This window comes from Zonotrichia albicollis, chromosome 18 (genome assembly GCF_047830755.1).
Source record: "Zonotrichia albicollis isolate bZonAlb1 chromosome 18, bZonAlb1.hap1, whole genome shotgun sequence".
Classification (NCBI taxonomy): Eukaryota; Metazoa; Chordata; class Aves; order Passeriformes; family Passerellidae; genus Zonotrichia; species Zonotrichia albicollis.
Window position 1 is genome coordinate 4856715 of NC_133836.1, and position 22704 is coordinate 4879418.

General features: G+C 57.2%; 2 protein-coding genes across 5 annotated transcripts; both read right to left on the minus strand.

Annotated features, from left to right (window-relative positions):
- Positions 1-76: 76 nt before the first annotated feature.
- On the minus strand, positions 77-15909 carry TPST2 (tyrosylprotein sulfotransferase 2). Of its 4 annotated transcripts, XM_074554045.1 has the most exons (8): positions 15764-15887; positions 14322-14469; positions 8210-8275; positions 4091-4993; positions 2482-2680; positions 1757-1807; positions 1601-1649; positions 77-631 (listed from the first exon to the last, which is right to left on the minus strand). In XM_074554045.1, the coding sequence occupies exons 4-7, from the start codon at positions 4924-4926 to the stop codon at positions 1620-1622; spliced, it is 1116 nt and encodes a 371-aa protein (XP_074410146.1). In that variant the 5' UTR covers positions 4927-4993; positions 8210-8275; positions 14322-14469; positions 15764-15887; the 3' UTR covers positions 77-631; positions 1601-1619. The 4 variants fall into 4 exon arrangements, with proteins under 4 accessions (XP_074410146.1, XP_074410145.1, XP_074410147.1 ...); XM_074554044.1 differs by lacking the exon at positions 14322-14469 and having other exon boundaries at positions 15764-15909; XM_074554046.1 differs by lacking the exon at positions 14322-14469 and having other exon boundaries at positions 15666-15779.
- Positions 15910-16787: 878 nt separating this feature from the next.
- On the minus strand, positions 16788-20300 carry CRYBB1 (crystallin beta B1). The gene is made up of 5 exons (XM_005488946.3): positions 20151-20300; positions 19307-19425; positions 17684-17816; positions 17418-17560; positions 16788-17084 (listed from the first exon to the last, which is right to left on the minus strand). The coding sequence occupies exons 1-5, from the start codon at positions 20289-20291 to the stop codon at positions 16904-16906; spliced, it is 717 nt and encodes a 238-aa protein (XP_005489003.2). The 5' UTR covers positions 20292-20300; the 3' UTR covers positions 16788-16903.
- Positions 20301-22704: the final 2404 nt, after the last annotated feature.

Below are 22704 nucleotides of genomic sequence, written 5' to 3' on the forward strand. Positions count from 1 at the left end.
CGGCCGCGCCGGTAGCGCCGCCTTGTGGCCCGGCGGTGTACAGGAGGCGGAGCCCACGCGATTAATAATTAAAATATTAAATATCAAATCAACACTTTAATGGTGTCCGACACCGTTGATGGGGGGGGGGGGGAGGGGGGCATATATTAACTCTGCAATAGCCTCTGCAGGGTCGGGGATGGGGTAGGTGGGAGGGCACACGCACCACAAAGGCTCTGCAGGGCCAGGCGGCAGTTCCTGACCCTGGGAGTTGGGAACAGCAGGACCGGGGTGGCCTTTCCCGATCCCAGGAATACGGAACAGTGGGGATGGGAGGGCTGTTCCCCACACCGGGAACGGGGAACAGATCACGAGACACAAAGGCGATGTACGGACTCCTCCAGCCACAGCACATGTAATGTCCTGCCACCAGCCCGGGTTTCCACAGCTGCATTCCCCACAGAGCGCTGGGACCGGCCGGGGAAGTTCCCGCCGTGGAGCACGTTTGGCCTTTGCAAATAAATGCAAATACATTCCTGGAGCGCAGTCATTTGGCAACAGTAGGAGCAAGCAATATGCTTGGAGAACAGATTTCCACGGGCCCACTGCACACTTCGTCCTTCTCAGGCAACAACAGGCCATTGGCAGCGTTCTGGAAGAGACAAAATACAGAACCTCAGGGGCAGGGTCCCCTCAGGAGATGGATCCCCTTGGGAAAGATATCCTTGGGAAGAGGATCCCCTCAGGGAAAGGATCCCCTTAGGGAAGGATCCCCTCAGGAACAGGATCTCCTCAGGGGCAGAATTTCCTCTGGGGAAGGATCCCCTCAGGACCAGGATTTCCTCAGGGGCAGAATCTCCTCAGGGAAGGATTTCCTCTGGTAAGAGGATCCCCTCAGGAACAAGATCCCCTTGGGAGCAGGATCCTCTTAGGAACAGGATCCCCCCAGGACAGGATCCCCTCAGATACCACAGCAAGGCATGACTGCGGCTTTAAAGCCCCTGTGACACACAAAATGCCCAGAAAGGAACCAATTCTCAACCCAGGACAAGGGAACACACAATTCCTGATCTTCCCTCAGTGCTTCTGATCTTTTTCTAGCCCAACCATCTGCTTGTACACAGAAAGTTGCTCTTAAAGGATCAGTTTTAGTGCCAAGAATGGTATTTTATGCTTTAGCATGGAGGAGGAACATCCAACACATCAACAGTTGTCTCTGGAGCAGCAGCCCAAGGCAGCAGCTTTGTTTTCCATCATGTTTTCCTTTGTTTTCTATCCCCTTCCTCAGGTCCATGGCACGTCTTTGGAGGCAGCTGGGGAGCAGCTCAGCTCATCCACACATTCCATGTGTCCCTGCTGCCCGCGGGGACGGGCTGCAATAACCCTCCCAGGCGGCTGAGTTTCATTTTGCAGCTTTAATCCCGTTCCCAGAGCTCAGGAAAAGAATTCCTTACAAATGGTCCCACTCAGCAGCATTGTGTGGGAAGATCTGAGGCGGCTGTGAGGGATCTCTGTGAGGGAACCCCAGCTGATCCACAGAAATCACACAAACCAAATGCTGGTCCTGGAGCAACACAGGCAGATTTGCCCAAATCCCAAAATTAAGTAAAGACGGTCTTACCTGGAAATCATTAATTTTCTTAGTGAGAAGATGACGTGTTCTGAGTCACCTGGAAGAGCCCCAGAAGAGAAGGGTCAGCTCTGAGCCAGCATTCCCCAGGGAAGGCAGCAGTGACCAGGTACCCTGGTGTGTCCCAAACCCTCAGGATGCTCTTACCTGCAGGTGACCTTTGAGATTGGCCGGTGTTTTATAATCCCCCTTTAAAACCTGTGGGAAAGAGAACCTGGAGTGACCTCCTAGGGCAGTGGAATCACCTCTGGGTCACTGCTGTCAGCCATTCCCAGCCTTCCCAGGGAAAAAGATGCACCTTGAGTGCTCTGTCCTGCTCTCTCCAAAACAGACATGGAGGGGCTGGTGCGTGTCCAGAGAAGGGAACAGAGCTGGAGAAGGAGCTGGAGCAGCTGAGGGAGCTGGAAAGGGGCTCAGCCTGGGGAAAAGGAGGCTCAGGGGGGACCTTGTGGCTCTGCACAGCTCCCTGACAGGAGGGGACAGCCTGGGAGGGGTGTCAGGCTCTGCTCCCAGGGAACAGGGACAGGAGGAGAGGAAACTGCATCAAACTGTGCCAGGGGAGGCTCAGGTTGGACACCAGGAGGAATTTCCTCATGGAAAGGGTGGTCAGGGACTGGAAGGGAGGTTTGGAGTCCCCATCCTTGGAGGTGTCCAAGGAACATGCTCCATGTGGTACTCAGTGGGGAGGACTTGATGGTTCTGGGAGGCCTTTCCCAACCTGAATGACTCTGGAATTCTGTGATTCTGTGATTCTGTTTTTCCTGTGTGAATCTGTTCCCCTCTGCTCCATCCTGCCCTGGCTCAGGAGCTTCTCTTGCTCCGGAGGGCTCGGTGAGCCCCTGGCCTGTCCCCTGCACGGCAGTGCCACTCACCCTGTGCGTGTTGTTGACAACCAGGGGGTCGGGGTGGCCGTAGTTGGGGGGGTTGGCGTAGGGGTCGTAGCCCAGCCTGGCCAGCATGGGGGCGATGTGGGCCATGTCCTGCAGCACATCCCCCGGGATGTGCCCGATCCATTTGGATAACGCCTCCATGTTCACCGGCTTGATCACCTGGTCTGTTGATCTCTCTATCCTGGGGAAAACAAAGGAAAAAAACAAAAGACACAATAGTTGGATTTCGTCCATGTGCTGGGCTCACACACAGCTCGTTGCCACCTCCAAAGAGAACAACAGGATGGGATCTTAAATCCATCTTAAATCCCATCCTGTTCTACTCCCTCCCATGGGCAGGGACACCTTCCACTATCCCAGTTGTTCCAAATTCCACTTCCTTGGGTGGGGTACCCAAGGGGATCTGTCCCTCACAGCCCTGCTCTGGGGAAGCAGGCCCTGGCAGGGGGTTCCACAGCCCCAGAGGCTGGATCCTTCTGTTTACAATAATGGAATCATTAAGGCTGGAAAAACCCTCTAAGACAAGTGAGTCCAACCATTCCCCCAGCACTCCTAAGGCCACCACTAACCCATGTCCCCAGCTGCCACATCCACACAGCTTTTAAATTCCTTCAGGGATGATGACTCTACTACCATTCTGTTCTAATACTTAATTACCCTTTCAGGGAAGGAATTTCCCTTTTTATCCAACCTAAACTTCCTCTGGCACAACTTGAGGCTGCTTCCTCTTTTCTTACAGGAGGGATCTATCCTTCACTGGGATAGAGGGTTTCACCAGGACACCTTTGCTTATCAGGGAAAAACAATATAAGATGTGTGGGCTGTAGCAGAGATACACCTGGTGACCCCTATGAATATTCAAAACCTGATCTAAGCAACCTGGACCAATTTACTCTGAGCAAACAGGGAAGTAGAGCTGGCTGCACTCCCAGGGCATCCTGGAAAACTGGAGCAGCTGCACATCCCCCCATGGCTCCTGTGCCCTCACCACCAGGGCACAATCAACTGATACAGAGACTTGAATAATTCCCTTACATGGCTGATTAAATTTTGCTAAGCCTGACTTAAGCCTCCATTTAGAAAAGAAACAGCATTAAAAAAGGAAGAGAAAGTGGGAGAAGGCAAACACCCCCTACACATGGAAAGGGCAGGAGGGAGTGCTGGGTGTGCCTCCACTGGGCAGGTATTGCTTTTATTCTGCAATACCAACCCCAGACCTGGCAAGAACTGCAGCTCATCATCGTTAGCAGCACAACTAATCACACCAAGGAGCCATCTGAGGACGGGTGGAGAAAGAGACATTAAAGAGCTCACGTTTCAGAGCAAGCAGTTCTTTGCAAATTAGAGACTGAAATAATTTCTGCAGTGTCAAGAGAGATTAAACAGTCACCTGCTCCTGAAATCCTTGCTTGACAAGCTGTTCTGTGGAGTACAACAGATTGGGAGCATTAAAGCCATCTCTTACTTAGGAACACAAACCCCACTGCAGTACAATGTGCTGTCAAAATCACACACAAACACGAACAATGGGGCTCCGTCCCATTTTACCCTCTTTGTGCAACAAAAAGCTGAAGAAAGAGACAAGACTCACTTGGAAAGGGACACCCCACCGGGCTTCCCGATGAGCTCCTCGTGGTGCAGCACCGTGTCGCTCCAGGAGATGTCCAGGAACCTCATGATGTTCTGCATGGACTGCTCGGGGTGCAGCACCAGCTGCTCGTAGTAGACGGGCAGGCAGCGGGCGCGGCCGATCTCCAGGCACTGGGAGTACATCACCTCGATGGCCTTGTTCCACTTGGTCAGGCAGTCCCGGTAGCTGTTCAGGTCGAAGCCGGCGATGGTCACCTTGCGCGTGATCATGGAGTGCACCGAGGCACGCCCGTCCCGCACCATCAGCAGGAACTTGGAGTTGGGGAACAGCCGGGACAGGTACACGGAGGATTTCAGCGTGAAGGGGTCCTTGTTGCACAGGTACCTGGCGGGCTCGCCGTGCTTGGCGATCACTTCCAGGATGAAAGCCTGCATGGCCGCGTCCAGTACCTGGTCCGTCACCCCCGCCTCGTCCAGCCGCATCTTCTCGCGGCCAGACTTGGACCAGGCCTGGCGCATGGCCAGCACGCGGGGTATGATGCGGGTCTCCTCCCCGCAGCGCACCTCGGGGTGGGCGTCCAGCATGGCCCTCATCAGCGTGGTGCCGCTCCGGGGGACACCACCGATGAAGATCAGGGGCATGTCCTTGCTGTAGCGGTACTCCACGTGGTTGGCGTCCACCATCACCAGCTCCTCGTTCTCCGGCCTCATCAGCCTGTGCCTCCTCTCGCTCAGGACCTGCTGGCACTCCAGGACCTGCTGCCCGAGGTGCAGGGTCACCATCAGGGCCGCCACCGAGCCCAGCAGCAGCAGCACCCTGCGCGTGGTGACCCGCATCCTGCTCTCCTGGGCACAGGCTGGGGGCTTCAGCTCTCTGCTAGCGAGTGTCCAACCCCACGGGCATCTGCAAGAGAATAGCACTGTCAGAGCAGCCATGGGATGCTGACACCATCCCAGATTTCATCACCTCTTTCACTTATCAGCACCTCATTTCATTTATCAGCACCTCCCAGGCTTGGTGCCCTACACCCAGCAGGTAATTAAAGTCTGCCTCAGTGCACACCCAAAGAGAGAATTTCTGCATTGTGCTCCCAGAAACACAGGTTTACAGCTGGAGCAAAGCTCCAGGAACGTTTTGGAGAGGAGGGGCACTGTACATTCAGAGACAAAAATCTTTACAGAGAGCCTGCTCCATCCAGATGAAGCCAAGACCCAAGCTGAGGTTATTCCTCCCAAACCCAAGTCAGCACTCCAGCACTGCTCACCTCCCAGCCAACTGCATCCTCCCTACATTTTGTTTAGCTTAACCCTGCAGTCACAGAGGAGGGGGAAGCTGAAATAAGAGAAAAACAAAAGCCTCTCATGCCAGCTTTAAGGCTCTGAGTCAGAAGAAACCGTTAGAATGAAACACTGAGAGATTCAACCATCTGAGAGCGAACAGCCACATGCAGCGTTCACCACCCTGCCTGCCTTGGGAACTGACCTGACAGAGAAATCCGTGAAACTTCATCTGGCACCGAGACTTTTCAGGGTTTTCCACGGCTCGGCAGGACATCCAGCAGAAAGGCTGCAGCCTCTGCAAGTGCCCAGCTCAGCTGCGTGCCCGGAGGGACTCCCGGGAATGCTGGCACCGCTTCCCGCCCCCTCCCCCCGTCCGCCCCAGTTGCGAGTCCAGGTTTTGCAATCCTCCCCTGGGCTCACCCCGGGATTTCCAGTTCTTTGTGATTATGTGGCTGGGGCAGGAGCTGAATGGAGTGGAAGGAACGGGCCGTCCATGGATTCTGTTTTGCTGACAGGCCAAAGAGCTGCTCCAGAGAAGAGTTTCCCCCCACAGCGAAGGAATACATTGTGCAGCAGCACATACGGAGCAGGGAGCAGGCGGGAGAGAGCCTGGGGCTGGGCAGCTTTCCTGCTCCTCCTGCCAGGCGCTCAGGGACTCGCTCTGATCCCCACTTCAGTCCTTGACATCCCACTCACCATCCTGGACTCCACCCACTGGCTTGTATCCACTCCTGCCCAGGCAGCGCCTCTCTGCCAGCCCAGGGATGCCCTCCCACAACCCAGCAGCACAACAACATCACCACCTAAAGTATTTTTGTGGTTCTTTACTCCCTGGTCCAGCCTGACCAGCTGCTTAGTAACATACCTGAAGCCAAACAGCCTCAACTGCACCCCTAGGTATGAGATAAAGTGGGTGGATTTGTTGGGATGTAGATCAGAGGGACATCCAACAGCTCTGGCATTTTTGCAGCGCCAAGCAGAGTTAGGGCCATTAACAAGACAAGTGCTGCTCCTTCCTGCTCTCTTCATCTGTTTCTGTCATGTAAATATATTCAAATATTCACCCCAAAATAATTGCAAATGCCACAAGACCCATTTCAATGGATGGCAGAGGAGCAGGCAGGATTTAGGGCCAACTGGAATAATTAGGGCAGTGCAGACCAAGACAGGCTAATTAGCAGCAAAGGCTGCACCATGAAAGGAGGCTGGAGCACAGAAGTGCTCTGTTCTCCAGGAGAAGCAGCTGACAGGGAGCAGTTCCCACCGAGATGCTCCAGCAGCTCCAGAGGGAACAAAGGGACTCTCATATTGTGTTCCATGGGGCTGCCAGCTGTGCCAGGGGAGGTTCAGGTCGGACATCAGGGGGAATTTCCTCATGGAGAGAGATGTCAGGCCTTGGGAAGGACTGCCCAGGCAGGTGGTAGAGTGTGATAGTTGTTGTCTGTCTACCTAGTGCCTGGGGGAGTTCTTTGCTGTCTAAGGCAGTGCAGTGGTGCCCCAGAGAGTTTGTGTTCACTGCTGGTCATGACACTCTTGGGTCAGTGACTTGTGCTGGGCTTCAATTTTCTGCTTTTCCTCTGCTTTTGTTCCCTGGTCCTTACAGTAAGCTCTTCAGTAAAGAGTGCCCAGATGTGATAAAAGGCTGCTGTTCGAATAAAACCAGCAGTTTATAGAATTTTAATTTCCAGCATAATTAAAACACTCCCATGTAAGGCAGAAACACTGCTCGGAGCTCTTGCTGTGATCTGGGACAGAATTTTGTTTTTGTTGTTGTCATAGACTTAACCATAGGATTTGTTCCCTGTCTGTTTAGGCCATCTTAGCCAAATTGACTGTTTAAATAAATGTTGCAACAGAACATCAATGAATGCTTAAGTCCTGAGGTTTATTTTTGAAACTCTTTTTGAAGCTAATAAAGTGCACTGTTACAGGCTATATACTCCCAAGAGAAAGACTTCATTTGAGACAAGGTGAAACTTCAAGGCAAATACAGATGTGTAGATGGCACAATGAGACAGAGCTGGTTCTCAGCTCTTTTGTGAGATTCTCCACTGAGAATTTCCTAAAATTTATGGGCCTCATTAGTCTGTGAGGGAAGATGGATGGGTCATTTCCTCCCCAGCAGGCATTGTGCTGGAATCAGGGTGTAATTAGGTTCCAGAGGCAACACCCTTTCAAATGCCCAAGCTGGCTCTGAGAGCTTCCCACTTGAGCAGGATTAGGGAGCTCTCAGAGGCTACTCTGGCAGGGAATGGTGACATGGGAGCAGAAAGCAAAGCAGCAGCAGCAATCCAGGGCTGAAACCCCTGAGTACAGCTTGGACACAGCAGGACAGGGATGTCACACAGGGGCAGGAGCTATGTCCCTGGCCAGCATCAGGGGGGTAAGGCTGCCTCCAAAGAAGAAGCAGTGGAGGAAGCTATGTTGTGGCAGTTTTGTGTTCCCCTTGGGATGCCTTTTGCAGCTGCAGTGTGCCTGGAGCTTGGGGCTTTGTGGTTTTCAAAACCCTAACCCTAGGTGGAACCCTAGCCCTAACCCTAACCCGAGCACTAAATCAGCTTGTAAGTCTGGCACCCAGAGTGTGGGGGAGAATGGGGACCAGTGGGGACGTGATAGCAGAGTGACAAGAGCACCTACAGGCAGCAAGTCTTCTGTATTCCCATGCTGATGGGACTGGAGCATGAAGAAGGCTGACACTGTGTCGTGCCAGCTTGTGAAAGCAGCACAGGATCAATGTGGCACCAGTGGTGGTGTGGACAGATGTGCAGCATCATGAGACAGATGTGCAGCAGCCACCCAGCCTCCCAGGGCAATCACACATCCAGCAGCTTGCTCTTACCTTTTCCCCGTACGGTCATGGTTCTTCTAGTTGAGCTTCATGCTGAACCCGTGGCCACCAAAACACCTGATGGGGAAGAGAAGCCACAGTGTTGATTTGTTTATTTAGCACACACATCCACTCCCCTCAACACCTTTCCGTCCTCCCCACAGCCTCCCCTGAGCCCCAGGGAAAGGTGTTCCTGCTGGAGCTGGTGGCCCCAGCTCATGGCAGCGCTGGCAACTGGACTTGGCACACCTGCCCTGACACACCAGCACTGTTCACAGAGCACAGCCAAGCCAGGACACAGAGGGGGAAGCAACAGGGCTGCTGCTCTTTTAGGAAATGCAGCCTGCTGGAAAGGAGAGAGGCCTCAGGGGGACCCTAGCAGCCTGGATGTTTAAAGCCCAGGGGATGACAATCCAGCTGGGCACAATTCCAGCACACACTGGCCGCCACAACAGCCTTGACCAGAGGAAGCAGCTCCAGACTTGCCTGCTGCAAATGCTGAAATCAGGCACACGTCAGACTGTGACCAGAGCCCCCAAATCAGTGACAGTGAAAGGAGACAGAGCCCAGAGGACCTGCAGGCCTGCCAGGACCTCCTGGCTCCAGCCCCAAGAACAAAGCTCTCTCCAGCCTCACCACCAGCCAAGGCAGCAGCACTAGCCCCACACAACATGGAAATCCCTCCAGGTTGGGAACCAAACCTCTGGACACTGGGTTTCCCACAATGACTGCTCCATGCCAGGGAGCCCAGCAGCCTTGGCTGGAGCCATCCTGCAAGCACAGAGTATCCTGGGGACAGTCTGGGACACGGAGCAGCAGCAGAGCACCCCAAGGGGCCAGGACCTGGCGGATCACCAGATGTCACTCTGCTCCCAGGATCAGGGACATGGGACCATCTTGGGGTCACTGCTGCTGGGACATTCCCAGTCAGCTACCCCTGGCTGCACAGCAGGTCCTGGCCTTGCAGGATGTTCCTGAGAACATTTCCAGGAGTGACACTAATGCTATTCCAGTCTCCTCTCGTGCCATCGAGTGTCACCGGCCCCTCTGCCTCAGCACTGAAGAGAAACCAGAGGGAAACTCCACCCAGCAGGAACTCTACAAGGGTTTATCCGCAGTGCAGACGCTTCCCTGTGAGGCTTCCTGCTCAGCCTGGCCTCCATGGACTGCAGGATTCCAGCTCCAGACCAGGATGCAGCTCCACGGAGCAGCAGCTGCATCCCTGGATGTGCTTCTGCAGTGCCCTGAGTGCTGAGGTGCAGGGACAGAGGTGGTCCAACAGCCTACCTGACTCACCCTGCTCCGGAAAGGGCTCCAGATCCTGCCCAGGCACAGACACACGGACAGACACACAGACATGCACTTGTTTGTGACTTCCTTCCTGATGCTGTGCAGGGCGTCACCACCAGCTGGGCTCCAACTGCAGCTCTGACCAAAACCCAACCAAAACCCCTGAGTCAAACCCCTGACCTTGGCACCTCCGCTGGGAGCGGGTAAAAACCACCCCCGGAGCAGCCCCAGAGCCAGCACAGCACCCGCAGCAGTGAGGAAACACCATTTGTTAAAGTGTTACAAACAACCACAGAAACGGTTTCTATGAGAAGCCCCATATGATCTAAAGCTGCATTTTTCTTTAAACCATTCCCAGAAATGAGTGTCATTAAGTGCAACCTCCCCAAAAGATGTAGGTGTGGCCTGGAAAATTTGAGCTCAATTTGCTGGTGCTTAATAAAAGGATGAGGATCTGCAGACGCCCCTTTGGCGGAACAGCAGCAGAAACTGTGGTCAGCAAGAAATGTCCCAACATATCCAGCTCACATCTTTACAAATCAGCAATATTTAATTACTGAATTGATAGTCTCCAGTTCATTTACAAAAATAAACACAGCTTGCCTGAGGGCTGCTGCTTCATCCCAACCTGAGCTCAGTCCAATGCTGACACTGCTGATGAGAGCTTTGCTCCTCCTTGATGCTCCTGCTGGCAATTTCCAAGCACTTCCCAAGTATCTCTCTTAGCAGGACTGGCATGCAGCAAGCACGGAGCATGGGGCATGGAGCATGGGGCCAGCCCCAGTCTCCACCAGGAGCACACAGAGGCACCACAGGGGTGGCTGTGGTCACTGAGTGCAGCGTCAGCCCGGTTGCACAACCCACAGCTCGTGCTCCTCCACCCTAGCACTGCCCAGACCGGGATTGATCCCATGGGACAGTGGGAACAGAGTCCAACCCACCCACCCCAGTGGTGGGACAGGGGCTCTGTACTCATGTCTGCTGCAGGTGTGCCATGGCTCTAAGCCTTGGAGGGAAGATATGAAAATTAAACTGCTGCAGCACTCAAAACAAAATCCCACAACAAAAAGAAGCGCTGTCAGCCACCACGTGGCAAGAACAGCACCACTGAGAGCAGGACGGGTTTGGTGACTAAAACTGAAGCTGCACTGCAGGTCATGAACCCAGGGCATCCACTGGAACAGAGGCCAATTCCAGTGAAAACACAACCAATCCCAACAAAAACACCTGGGTCTGGAGCACTTTGGAGTTCTGTGTCCCTTGGAAAATCCCGAAACAGCACTGACAGCCCTGTGGTTTACACTTGCACCGCCGCCATCATCCCAGGGAAAAATAACAGTCAAAAGAGTTCAGGGATGAGTGTTCAAGCAGCCACCTCAGCACCCAAACCACACAGAGGCTGCTCCAGCTGCATCTTAGCACCCAAAAGGCTCAGGGGACAAAGGGGAATTTATTCTCACTGCTGAGTACCGAGAAAAATAAACCAGCAGAACCTGCTGGCCTGAGGATTAAGGCAGCATGTGCTAGTTTCAAAACTTTCTGGCTCAGAAAAGCCTGCAAGGTGAGAGCCCTGAGCCACACCAATCATTCCAGCTGAGCATCCCAAAGAGCCCAGCCAGGGATGGGGCACTGTGTGCCAGCCAGCTCCAACAGGCTCTAAATCACATCAGCAGAGGATCCACAGACATTTCACAGCACAAACAGACTGCTGGTTTATCGCCTCAAGGCTGTTATGATTAGCAAAACATTTTATTATCCTGCTCAGTGGTACAGTGTTCCTCAAACAATAAAAATCCCACCAATTTACAGTAACTCCCCTCCGCCCATCCCTCGTTCCAAGCACGGCGACAGCATTTTATCATCAGGAGATGGAAACCTCAGCACTCACCCTGCCAGCCTTGCAGGGACACAGCCTTCAGCTCAGAGTGGCAGATTAATTATGGAATGCCCATGATTATGGAACACCCATGATTATGGAATGCCCAAGGGGGAAGCTGCTGGCAGGACACAGGGATGGAGGCACCCGCCCACTGCCCAGCACCTGGCACCGTGTGCCCGCACCGCAGCAAGGCTCAGGCACATCAGACATGCTTGTGCTGAAATGGGACACGAGCTCTGCACTTCAGAGGGAGCTCTTGACTTTTAATTAACCCACAGAGCTTCACCTTTCCTTAATTATTCTGCAGTTGTTGCCTCAGGGGGACAAAGGCAAAGCCAGCACAGGTCCACTGACAGTGACACTCCCACGTTGGCTCCCCTTGTGCGCTGACCAGTGACTCCACTGCCCTGCTGGAGGAAGGAGCTCTGGGAAAGCACTGAGCTCTCCCCCAGCTCCTCTTGCCCAGGGAAGCTGTGGCTGCCCCATCCCTGAGGTGTCCAAGGCAGGCTGGATGGAGCTCTGAGCAACCTGGTCTAGTGGAAGGTGTCCCTGCCTGCAGAAGGGGGTGGAACTAGAAGATCTTTAAGATCTCTTCCAACCCAAACCATTCCATGATTCTGTGATGATTCTATGATTCCTCTCCATGCCTTTGATCAGGTCCCTCCAGCCCTCAGCCCTCATCCAGGGTATGTCCTGTGGATCCCCATGGGAGAGGGTCACTGGGCAAGGGGAGCCGAGGGCTGCAGCCCCCCTGTTCACTCACCCTGCAAACACAGCTCTTCCCTCACAAAACTGCACAAATATTCCCTTGCAGGCATGTGGGTGGTCAGAGCCTGCCATACAACAGGGAGGAAGAGAAGTCAGAGGAACTGCTAGAAAAAACACCAAGTATCTTCAAAAAATATTTTCCCAATCCACACGCCAAACCCTAAGTCTCAACAAGCTCCATTCTTGCATGCACAAAGATCAGGATCTGCAAATAAAAAATTGTTTCTGCAAGACAAACCCCAAAACCTCAAATTTGCTTAAGAAACAAAATCAAAGTATTTTATTTCCCCATGCAGCAGCAGCAGCAGCCCTGGAAGCACTGCCTGAGGGCAGGGCAGGGCAGGGCAGCAAGGATGGAGGTGCCACTGCTCACGCTGCAGGCAGGGATGGGAGAGGGGACACTGTTCCCCATCTTCCCCAGCTCCTCTGCTCATTCTTGTCCTGTTTCCTGCAGCTCCCTCAGGAGCACAGACCCAAGCACAGACCAGTCCCAGGATCTCCAGCAGTGCCCAGCCGTGCTCAGCACAATGGATGCCATAAAGGAAAACATTTGGCATCTCCACAAAGCCAGAAACTTTGGGAAACACCATCACCCACTTCAGCCATGTGTGTTTGTGGCCTCCCACTCCCAGCCCAGCGAGGATGGGCAGTGACCACTCCCAGGCCCTGGCACGGGTGAAGCCCTTGTGAAACCACCGGTGAAAGAAACGGAACCGGCGCCTTCCGAGCCTGCGCCGCTGCTGCCTCATCAGCCAAAGCACCCAGAACACACATCCGAGCTCCTTCCTGTCTGCACAGCCCAGCTGGAGCCCTGCTCCTCCTCTGCTGCCACTTGCATCTGCAAACACTGGGCCACCAAGGCCTGTGCCCATGCCCTGAGTGCCACCCAGCCACGCTGGCTCACAGCCAGCTGTGAGCACAGCTGCCCGAGGGGGGGTGGCTGTTATCCCACCCCCATTGCAGCTCAGCCACTGCTGGCAACAGCTGCTCACACCACAGGATCCCTCCCAGCACCGAGCAGGAACAGGAGTGCTGGAAAAGCTTCCTCAGCACAGCAGCCTGAGGCTCCGGAGCCAACATGCCCGTGGCCATTCCTCCGTGGAGAAGCACCTGCATGCTTGAGCCCCTGCAGAGCCCTCAGTCTCACTCTGGGGTCACTGCCTGGGAATGCACAGTGGGAAGCAGCTGCTTGCTTCACTTCCGAACGCTGTGTGTTGAGCAACCCCCGCTGCTGCTCTTGTTTGATGTCCCTGGGAGGGGACAAGGGGCTCCTGTGGCAGGGCCACCCTCCTGCCACACCGTGAGGCACCACAGCACGGACTGGGGACCAAAAGGGGGGAAAAAAGGCATCATTTACCTTGAGAAGGGGAATCTTTGAGAGAATTCCTGCAGGAATTCTGGAGGCAGACAGGGCTTGGAAAACAGAGTGAACCAAAGCAGGCAGCCAAACACCAGGGCAAGCTTCTCCCGGGTTCTGTGTGCCCGCTGCCTGTGGAATCTGGAGGGAAACGTGCTCAGCCAAGGCATGAGGCTGAGGCTCCTCAAGGCATCACAAATTCATCACAAGGCACATCTGCACAGTGCCAAATAAAACCACCTGCTGGGGGTTTGTTTTCTCTCTCCAAAAACCTTCTTGACAGTCCCCGCATTTTAACAGCGCTCCTGCCATCCCACACATCCCCAAAGGCTCAGCATACCCGGAATGCAAACCGCCTTTGGAAAAATCTCCTTAAAATAGCCACAGAAATTACTAATACCGTTTGTAAAAAGGCAGAGGACAGCAGTGGCATGAGCCTGGCCATGCTGCTGAACCCACCAGCATCCTGCAGAGACCCCAGGCCTCAGCCTGCCACATCCCCCCACAGTGAAGGCCCCCAGTGCCAGCTGCTGTGGGCGATGCTGGGGAGGACTCACACAGTGCCCAGTTCAGCTGCTGTCCCCCAAATTCCAGGCTGACTCCACACAGACCCTGGGCTCCCCTCGGGCTCTGCAGCACAGCTGCTCCTGTGGTGCCACATGCAGCAGCCTCGGGGCACCAGCTGCCACCGGCATGTGATGGCAAACCCCGCTCGCAGGCGCCCGCGCTGGCACTTGACAGCTCCCCACGAGCAGCCTGCAGCATCCCCACAAAGCACACAGCAAATCTGGAAACCTGTTGGCACCAATCATTGGGATGTCCCCACTCACCGTTGCTCGGTGCCTGAGCAGGAGGGAGCAGCACGGCTGTGCTGAGGGGGGACTCTCCTCCTGAAAATGAGTCCAAGCAGCCAGCAGGGCCTGGCACAGGGAGGCGTCTGAAGGGGTTTCAAGCTGTGAGATGACTTTTGGACAGAGCCTGAGCACACAAACAGACACAGAGAGGGACAGAGCAAAGGCCTCTGTGATGCAAACCATCCCCTGCCTGCCCAGGAGGGCTGCCCAGCTCACGCTGCTGGCCCCAGTGCCAGCAACTCCAGCCACGAGTCCCAAAGAACTTGAGCTGGACAAAGCGTGGATGTCACAAATCTGCCACACAGGGCACAGTAACAGATGGGCACTGCCAGGAGAGTGCCAGTGCTTTGTGTGGGCTGCAAGGTGCCAACGCAGCTGCTCAGGAGCCCATCTGCACCCCTGCCAAGGGACCCACATCCCACAGCCACCCCGACCTAGGTGCTGCCAACACCTCTCAAGCCTCAGCAGAGGCTGATGCTGCCCAAGACCCGCAGGTGCAGCCTCCCACTGGGCACCCACCCTGCCCAGGCCACCATGCTCATCCTGGTATAGAAGGGCAGTCCCAACCCTGGCCGAGCTCTGGACACCTGGACAGACAGACAGCCTCAGCCCATGGGTGCCTCTGTGTATGGCAGTGCTCAGCTTATGGGGGCACAGCTTGGTGCTGGGCTGCCAGAGGGGTGCCATGAGAGGGGGGAGAGGGCACCGTGTGCCAAAGAGCAGAATGGGAGGACAAAGGTACGAGGAGAACCCTGCACTGAGCACCCTGTCCCACCTGCTGTGCATCCTGCACTGTGTTCTGTGCACTGAGCACCCTGTGGGCACCTCAGCAACCCTGCACTGTGCTGAGCACCCTGCACCCAGCACCATGCTCTGAACCGAGCACTGAGCGACCTGCGCTGAGCACCCCGCACCGAGCATCCTGTCGGGTATCCAGCACCGAGCATCCTGCACTGAGCACCCCGCACCGAGCATCCTGTCCTGGGCACCCCTCACCGAGCGTCCTGTACTGGGCACTCAGCACCGAGCATCCTGCACTGAGCATCCTGCACTGAGCATCCAGCACTGCTCTGAGCACTCTGCACCGAACACCGAGCACCGAGCAACGCTCCGTGTCCCCAGCACCGCACACCCCGCACCGCTCCGATCACGCATCACCGCCCGGTGTCCCCCGTACCGCGCACCGCGCACGCCCCGCACTGCGCACCGAGCATCCCCCGCCGCTCCGCGCCCCGTTGGCTTCGCCCGCGCCGCCCACCGAGCCCGGAGCCGCTACCAGGCAGCGCCCGCTGGTCCCGGGCACCGCCCGCCCGCAGTCACCTGCCATCCGGCGCGGCTGTGGGCACAAGCGGCGGGGGCACACGCGGTTCCCAGACCGGGTCGCTCCCCCCGGTGCCCCCCCCCGTCCCCGCACTCACCGGGGCCGCCGCCGGCCCGGAGCGGCGCGAGACGCGGCGACGTCACGCGCACGCGGGGCCGGGATCCCCGCCCGCCGCTCCGCGCGTGCGCCGCGCGCGCCGGGCACCGGGCGGCACCGGGGCACAGAGCCGGGCACCGAGCCCCAGCCCCTGTCCCTGCCCGTCTCCCTGCCGGTACCGGCACGGGTGGACCCGCAGCCGTCCCCGCCAGCTGCCGGGAGCTCTCCGCACCGCGCTGCCCGCGGCCTCACCGTTATCCCCGGTCCCCGCCCCTGTCCCGGTGCTGCCTGTGTGCAGCGCCCCGCCGTCACTGCTATCGCTGTAATTAATCACTAATTAGCGGCGTGGGAGCGCAGGGGAATGCCACCCGAGGTGCCGCACCGGGAGGCAACGGAATGGGAAGGGGGAATGAGGCCACAAAGAGGTGCCCGGTGGGGACGGACAGCATCCGAGGGGGAAAAAAACTTGAAAGTGAATCGCTCTTTGATTGACTGCAATATCGGCTGTTAATTAGTGCCCAGGTGGATCCCGTGGTCAGGGACCCAGGACCCCTCGCAGCCCCCCTATCTTGCAGGTGTGGATAGAGCCAGGAGCCCACCCTGACTCCATGGACAGTGCCGGGAGCCCGTCCTGATTGCGTGGACAGAGCTGGGAACCCGCTCTGATTCCATGGACAGAGCCCACAGCTGTCATGGAATCAGAATTCCATGGACAGAGGCAGGAACCCGCCCAGATTCCGCAGCTCCTGGGGCAACCCAAGTCCCCCAAGTGAGAGAGTCCCCACGGGGGCTGCTGGGGTCAGGCTGCAGACCCTTTGCCACCCTCTTCCCCCGCACCAAGGCTCTCCTGTGTCCCAGCCCCAGCACGGGGAGCTCCTGCACGACACCAATTCCCTGGCAAAACCCCCTTCCCCCGTGTCCCACCCCGCTCCAGCGCAAGGCTGGCCCATCCCGAGCAAGCGATTCATGCACCACGGACCCCCGAGCAGTTCTAATCTTCTGGTTTTTTTTTAATTTGCCTCACAAGGTAGAGTACATCCAGGGAATGTGCAATGTACAAGGAAAGTGCTGGGCAGGCGAGCGCGAGGGGAGGCGGGGGTGCCCCACGGGGCCCGGGACTCGTAGCTAGCAGGCAGCACGCTCAGTCAGAGGGCGCGTCGGGGGTGACAAAGGTGCCCTTCTGGTCCCACTGCATGTCCCGGATGCGGCGGATGGACTGGATCTGGGGCTGGAAGGCAGACCACTCGTTCCAGTGTCGGAAGTCTCCGGTCTCAAAGAGGTACTGGTAGCCTCTGTAGCCAGGGTACTGGTACCCAACCCAGCTGTGGGGAAAGCAAACACAGGGTGCCTGAGCGGGGTCGGCCGCTCCAGGCAGCAGCCACATGGCTGGTGGGTGCTCAGGGGGTTGGTGGGGCCTCCCTGTGCTGGCCACCAACCTCTGGGGGACAGCCACACCACTAGAAACAGCCACACCACCCAAAACAGCCACACCACCCAAAACTACCACACCAACCGACACCGCCATGCCACCAAAAGCAGCCATGCCACCAGAAACAGCCATGCCACCACTTTCTGGCTGCCTGAGAGCCCACAGCAGCTGGTTAGGGAGGACAGGGAGCCTGACACGAGGCAGCTGCCACTGCAGCCCAGCTTACGTTCCACTGGGCACCTGCACGCTGCCCACGCGATCGCAGAAGCCATAAGCCCAGAGGCTGGGCACATCGTCCTCCTGGATTTCCATCTTGTTGCCCTTGAAGTCAGCAGACTCGTAGAGGGAGATTTTGTGGTCCTCAGCCTCCTGGGGAAGACAGAGGGAGGGTGCTGGGCAATGTGGTTGAAGCCCTGGAGCTTTGCTGCAGCGAGGCATCGAGCACACAGCCCTGGGCAGACCCCAACAGGCTCTCTGCCCCCCAGCACTCACCATTTTGATGGGACGCATGGACATGAAGCAGTCGCTCCGGTAGCTGCTGGACCAGGTGTCCCAGCGAGGGTACTCGCCCTTCTCCAGGATGAACATCTCCCCACGCATGTTGGCCTGCTCGTAGGCCACCCAGCTGAGGAGACAGGTGGGCAAAGAGCGGGTCAGGTGCCACCCAGCAGTTCCCCTCCTGCTCAGCCAGCTTGCAGGACAGTGGAGGGGTCTCCAAAGAGGTTGTGGCCCCACCACCCCGCTCCCACGTTTCTTCCAGCCCAGGCACTGCGGCCTGTGCAGAGCCAGTGCTGATCCATGACCTCCTGGCTGGAAGCTCACTGGTGTGTGAGTGTCCAAACCTGCAGCAGGCACCAGCACTCACAGTGCTCCTCTTCCTCAACTGGGGAGCAGCAGGACCCCTGCAGAGCTGGTGACCCTGCAGAGTCAGCTCAGGACTCTGCTGTCCCTCCTGCCTGGGCTGTGTAATCCTGGCACCCTACACGCCTCACTGCTCCAGCAGCAGCCAGCACTGGCACCCATCCCATTGTTGGGAGTGGGGCTCACCCAGCTGCAATGTCACCTCCTCAGCAGAGCCACGAGGTGCTGAGTGCTGAGAATGTCATGGGTGTGGGGCTCCAGAAGCCCCCGACACCTCAACAGTCCTGCATTTGCTGCTTCCCCTTTCCCTGCAGCACAGCTCTTCCTGCAGATGCCAGCAGGGGTTTTCCTGCTGGCAGGAGATGTGTTCAGGTACCCCAGGCTGCACAGCCTCAAGCTGGCTGCTAAAGCTCAGCTTTGTTGTTTTGCTTTCATCTTCCTCTAAGCACATTTTTGGGTGCAGAGTTCCATCAGTGACTCTCAACAAGCTTCTAAAGGACCCCAATGACACCCAAGATCTCTGTCCTCCCAATTTCACCCTTTCTGCACCTTCCCAGGTAACATATCTGAGCTTCTTCCAGGCTGCTCCATCCCCCACTTGTTTCAAGAAGAGTTGGACATTCTGGGTTCTTAATAAAAAAGTTATTGGTGCTGCATGGTGTCATTCCAGGTCACCCTCCCGGACCCTCATGGATGCTGTCAGGACAAGCCGTGTCCTGTGCATCCTCCCCACAGCTCTACCAGCCCCCCTGCATTCCTGGGCACGCTGTTTCCAGCCAGCCACAGCACGGTGGGATGCTCTTTCAACATGGAGATCATCTGTCTGCTCAGTTATCTGCTTTGGGGATCGTTTTGTCCCTGCCTGTGTCAACTGTTCCCACGGCTTTGTGACCTGCCCAGCCCCCTGTCGCTGCTCATCTGCCTGGGTGCAGGCAAGTGCTTGTCCCTGCCTGGCCCTGTTCCATCCTGGCCCAAGGATCCCACCTCATTTCACCTTGACTTCTCTAAAATCTGCAGGTCCCTTGTATTCCATGCACAGTTTCAGGTGGCTGAAATGATGGACTCTTCTGGTCCCCTTTTCTTTGCATGTGGCCCTGGCATCCTTCCCACCCATCCTGGCCCTCCTGTCATCCTCAAAGGAGATCCAGGGTGCCTGCTGTTGTGCTCAGGGAACTGTCCCTGAACATCACATTGTTCCCACCCACCAGGAACATCCCCAGGGTCACAGCCCCCTCCGTGGCTGGGGTCACTTACGGTCCGGAGGTGACAATGACACTGCGGACCCGGTCGAAGCCACGGTCAGCCAGGTTCAGGCACTCGGCGGTGAACTCCATCTGCCTGCCCTGGAAGTTCTCCTGGTCGAAGACAACAATCTGGGGGTGCAAGGAGAGGGTTGGATGAGGACAGGCATGCTCAGGGAGGGCAGGCTGGTGCTGGGTGACCAGTGCCTGAGCCTTCTGCTCCAGGTGTCCCCCTCAGCTCTCCAAGCCTTCCTGCAGCTTCTCCAATGTGGTGCCAGCCTGTGCTGAGCTGGGCTCTGTGCATGGGCATGCCCCAACAACTGTTCCTGCTCCAAGATGGCCCCATCCTGCCCCTGGTTTTGCTACTGCTGGTGCCCACAGTGGTGGGAAGGAACTGCTTCTCCAGGTGCTCTGTCTGCACCTTGGCCTTCCCAGCCTGGCATGGTGTCACCAAAGCCCTCGCATCACTCACCCTCCCGTGCCAGCCCTGCTGCGGTGCCTCAGTGGCATGCTGGCATCACTGTGGCATTTCAGCACTGGCCTTGTCACCCCTAGTGTCCCCGCTACCTGCATGCAGGGGTGACCACAGGGAGCAGGTGACAGCAGCCAGCCCTGACACCACAACCCAGGGGAGAGCACTTCCCAAGCCTGTAGTCCCCAACAAGCTGTCCTGGCCAAGGCGCCTTCAGACTGTTCCTCCTGCAGCAGCTGCCCAAATCCTGTGCCTGCTGCCAGAGGGACAGAGCAGGGATGGCATCACCCACACTGCCACAGTCCTTCCCCCTGCAACAATGTCCTCCTGCCCTTGTCCCTCAGCCCAGAGCGTGTCCCTGCACATGGGGAGCCACAGGGCTTACCCTGAAGGCTTCTGGGGAGGGCTCCTCGCCCTTGCTGTTTGCGACAGGAGCAGGGTCGAGGGATGGGGTTGGAGCAGGAGCTGCCTTCTCCTTGTCATCCGCAGCCTGGCCGGGAGCAGCGGGTTTTGTGGTCTCAGACATCGCGGTGGTGGGCTCAAGTCTGTGACAGGGCACCAGCAGCAGGTTAGAGGGAGAGGGAGAAATGGATGTGGGCACCCACAACCCACCCCAGGAAAGGTAATATCTGGATGGGGTGGGTGGGCAGGGCCAGGAGAGAAGGTGCTGGAAAGTTCTCCAGCAGGCACAAGCAAGGATCCTGCCTTCACCAGGGGGATCACAGCAAGTCTGGAGTCCACACTCTTCTTCTGCAGTCAGGAGAGCCCTGAGCATGGTCCTGGAGTGCCCGGGCATGGGGCCTGATGCTGTGCCAGGCACCGGGGCCGTCCCACACGGGGAGCACCTGGGGAGCCCGGGGGGCACTGGGGCAGCGCGTGAGGGGTGGGAAGGGGACAGCCCTGTCCTGCTGAGGCCCTGCAACTGGCACCTGCTGTGGCCCCACAGGTGAGTGTCAGCAGCAGCTCCCCGGGAGTGGAGGGCAGTGGGATGTGCTCCCAGATGTGATCACCACAGCGGTGGCCACGGCTGAGACCCTGAGTTTCCCTCTCCCCACCTCGGGTCCTCTGCAGCCCGATGTCCGGGGACTTTGTCCTCTTACCTGGGCAGCTGCTGCTTCTTGTTGGAGTGAGCGGGCTTGTGTTTCGGGGCGCCGCGAGGCCCCCACTTTATAGCCTGGCAAGGGCAGACCCCCGGGCGGGCTCACAAAGGAACTGCCAGCTCATCAGTGTCTGCGCGGCCGCCCAGTCATCACATCCTGCAAAGCGCTGGGCGAGCTGGAAGCCTCTCCCCGGCCCCGTGCCCAGCCGCTGAACCCAGCACTTTCCTTTGTGCCCCCGGCACAACAGAAGACCTGACCGTGCCACTTTGCAGCGCGCCCGGCACCCGCTGCCCCGCGTGCGGCCGCCCCGGCAGGGCATATATAGCCCTGGCACGGCCCGGCCGGCGCCGGCACCGGCTCAGCAACAGGAACACCTGCCCTGCCCAGCGCCCCGGGCCCGGGCCCGCAGGGACACCCCGCTGCCAGCCCCGCTGTGCCCGGTGCTCCCCTCCAAACACTGAACCGCTCAGATGCTTTCAGCATCACCCCGTGCCCACAGTGCTGCCCTGGAGATGCCAGAAAGCGAGACCTGAGTGTTCCGAAATGCTACAGGAGTCAGGATTTTTCCAAACGATGTGTAATCAAAGCTGACATTTTCTGAACCACCTGAGTGCCTGAAACAGTGTTTGTTCTCTCTTGGGAACATCCTTGCTCACTGGCAGGGTTCTTCCTTTGATTTTTAGCCCATTTTCCTTCCCCATACTGTGGTGACCCTGTACCACCCCTGGTTCTGCCACCATCACACTCATGGTTTTGGGGCATCAGCTCTGTCTGACTGGTGCAGGAGGGCTGTGGGGTGGCTGGTTAGGGATGCATTGGCACCAGTCCCTGCAGCAGCTCTGGTGCCACATCTCCCCCACTCTCTGGACCTTCCCCTGAGTCCCTCTGAGCCTCTGATCAGCTTTTCTGCACCCCCACACCCCTGTCCTGCACCCTCAGCTTCCCGCAGCATCCAGCACCAGCAGTGTCTCATCCAGGGGTGTGCTGGCACAGGGCTCAGAGCCCCGTGTGCTGCCCTCCTCTTTTGTTCCTCTCATGTGTCACCCAGGAGTGGTGGGATCCAGCTGCACCCTCTGGGCCATTGCACAAAATCCCCGACAAAAAGAATGTATTGATCCCTTCTTTTCCCGAGGTTTTTCAGGAGGTGTGCTGTGCCCATGACAGGGCTGGGTGTGGGGTCTGCTGCCCCATCACCCTGGGCACTGGCTCAGTCTGGTTCTCACCTTGATACTGAGCAGTGTTTTATGATTCATGATCTCAATTTATGCTCGTTTCCATGGTTTTTATCCAGATTTCTAATTTAATCTGCCCTCTCTTCCCCCAGAGCCAGCATGGGTGCTCTCCCTGTGCTGCCTCCCCTGTGCCTCCTGGGCATTAATCAGAAAGTCTCACCCACCCCCTGCTCCTGACTCTGCTTCTCCCCCATTCCCCAGCACCTTTGAAGCTGGGTGTTGGAAAACCAGCTCAGGGGCGCTGAGCTCTGCTCCTGAAGGCTGCTTTGCTCCTTACTGAGCACTCAGCACCCCATGGGCTTCCCTGAGCCAGGGCTGACAGCAGGGATCGATCCTTGGCCATTCCTGAGTCCCTCAGACACAAAATCTCTGCCCTGCCATGGACCCTGTGCCCTCACTGCACCATCCCTCCCTGGCACAGGGATGCACAGCTCCAGCACAGCCCTGGCAGCAGATGGCCAGAACTGGCACAGTGTGGCCATGGAAGGCACGGGCACGACGGTTTGCTCTGCCCTGGTGAGTCCCACTGCCTGTGGATCTCCTGCTGCTGCATCCCTGCCTGGCACTGAGTGCCACCATGGGGGCTCCAGTGACCGTGTCACACTGC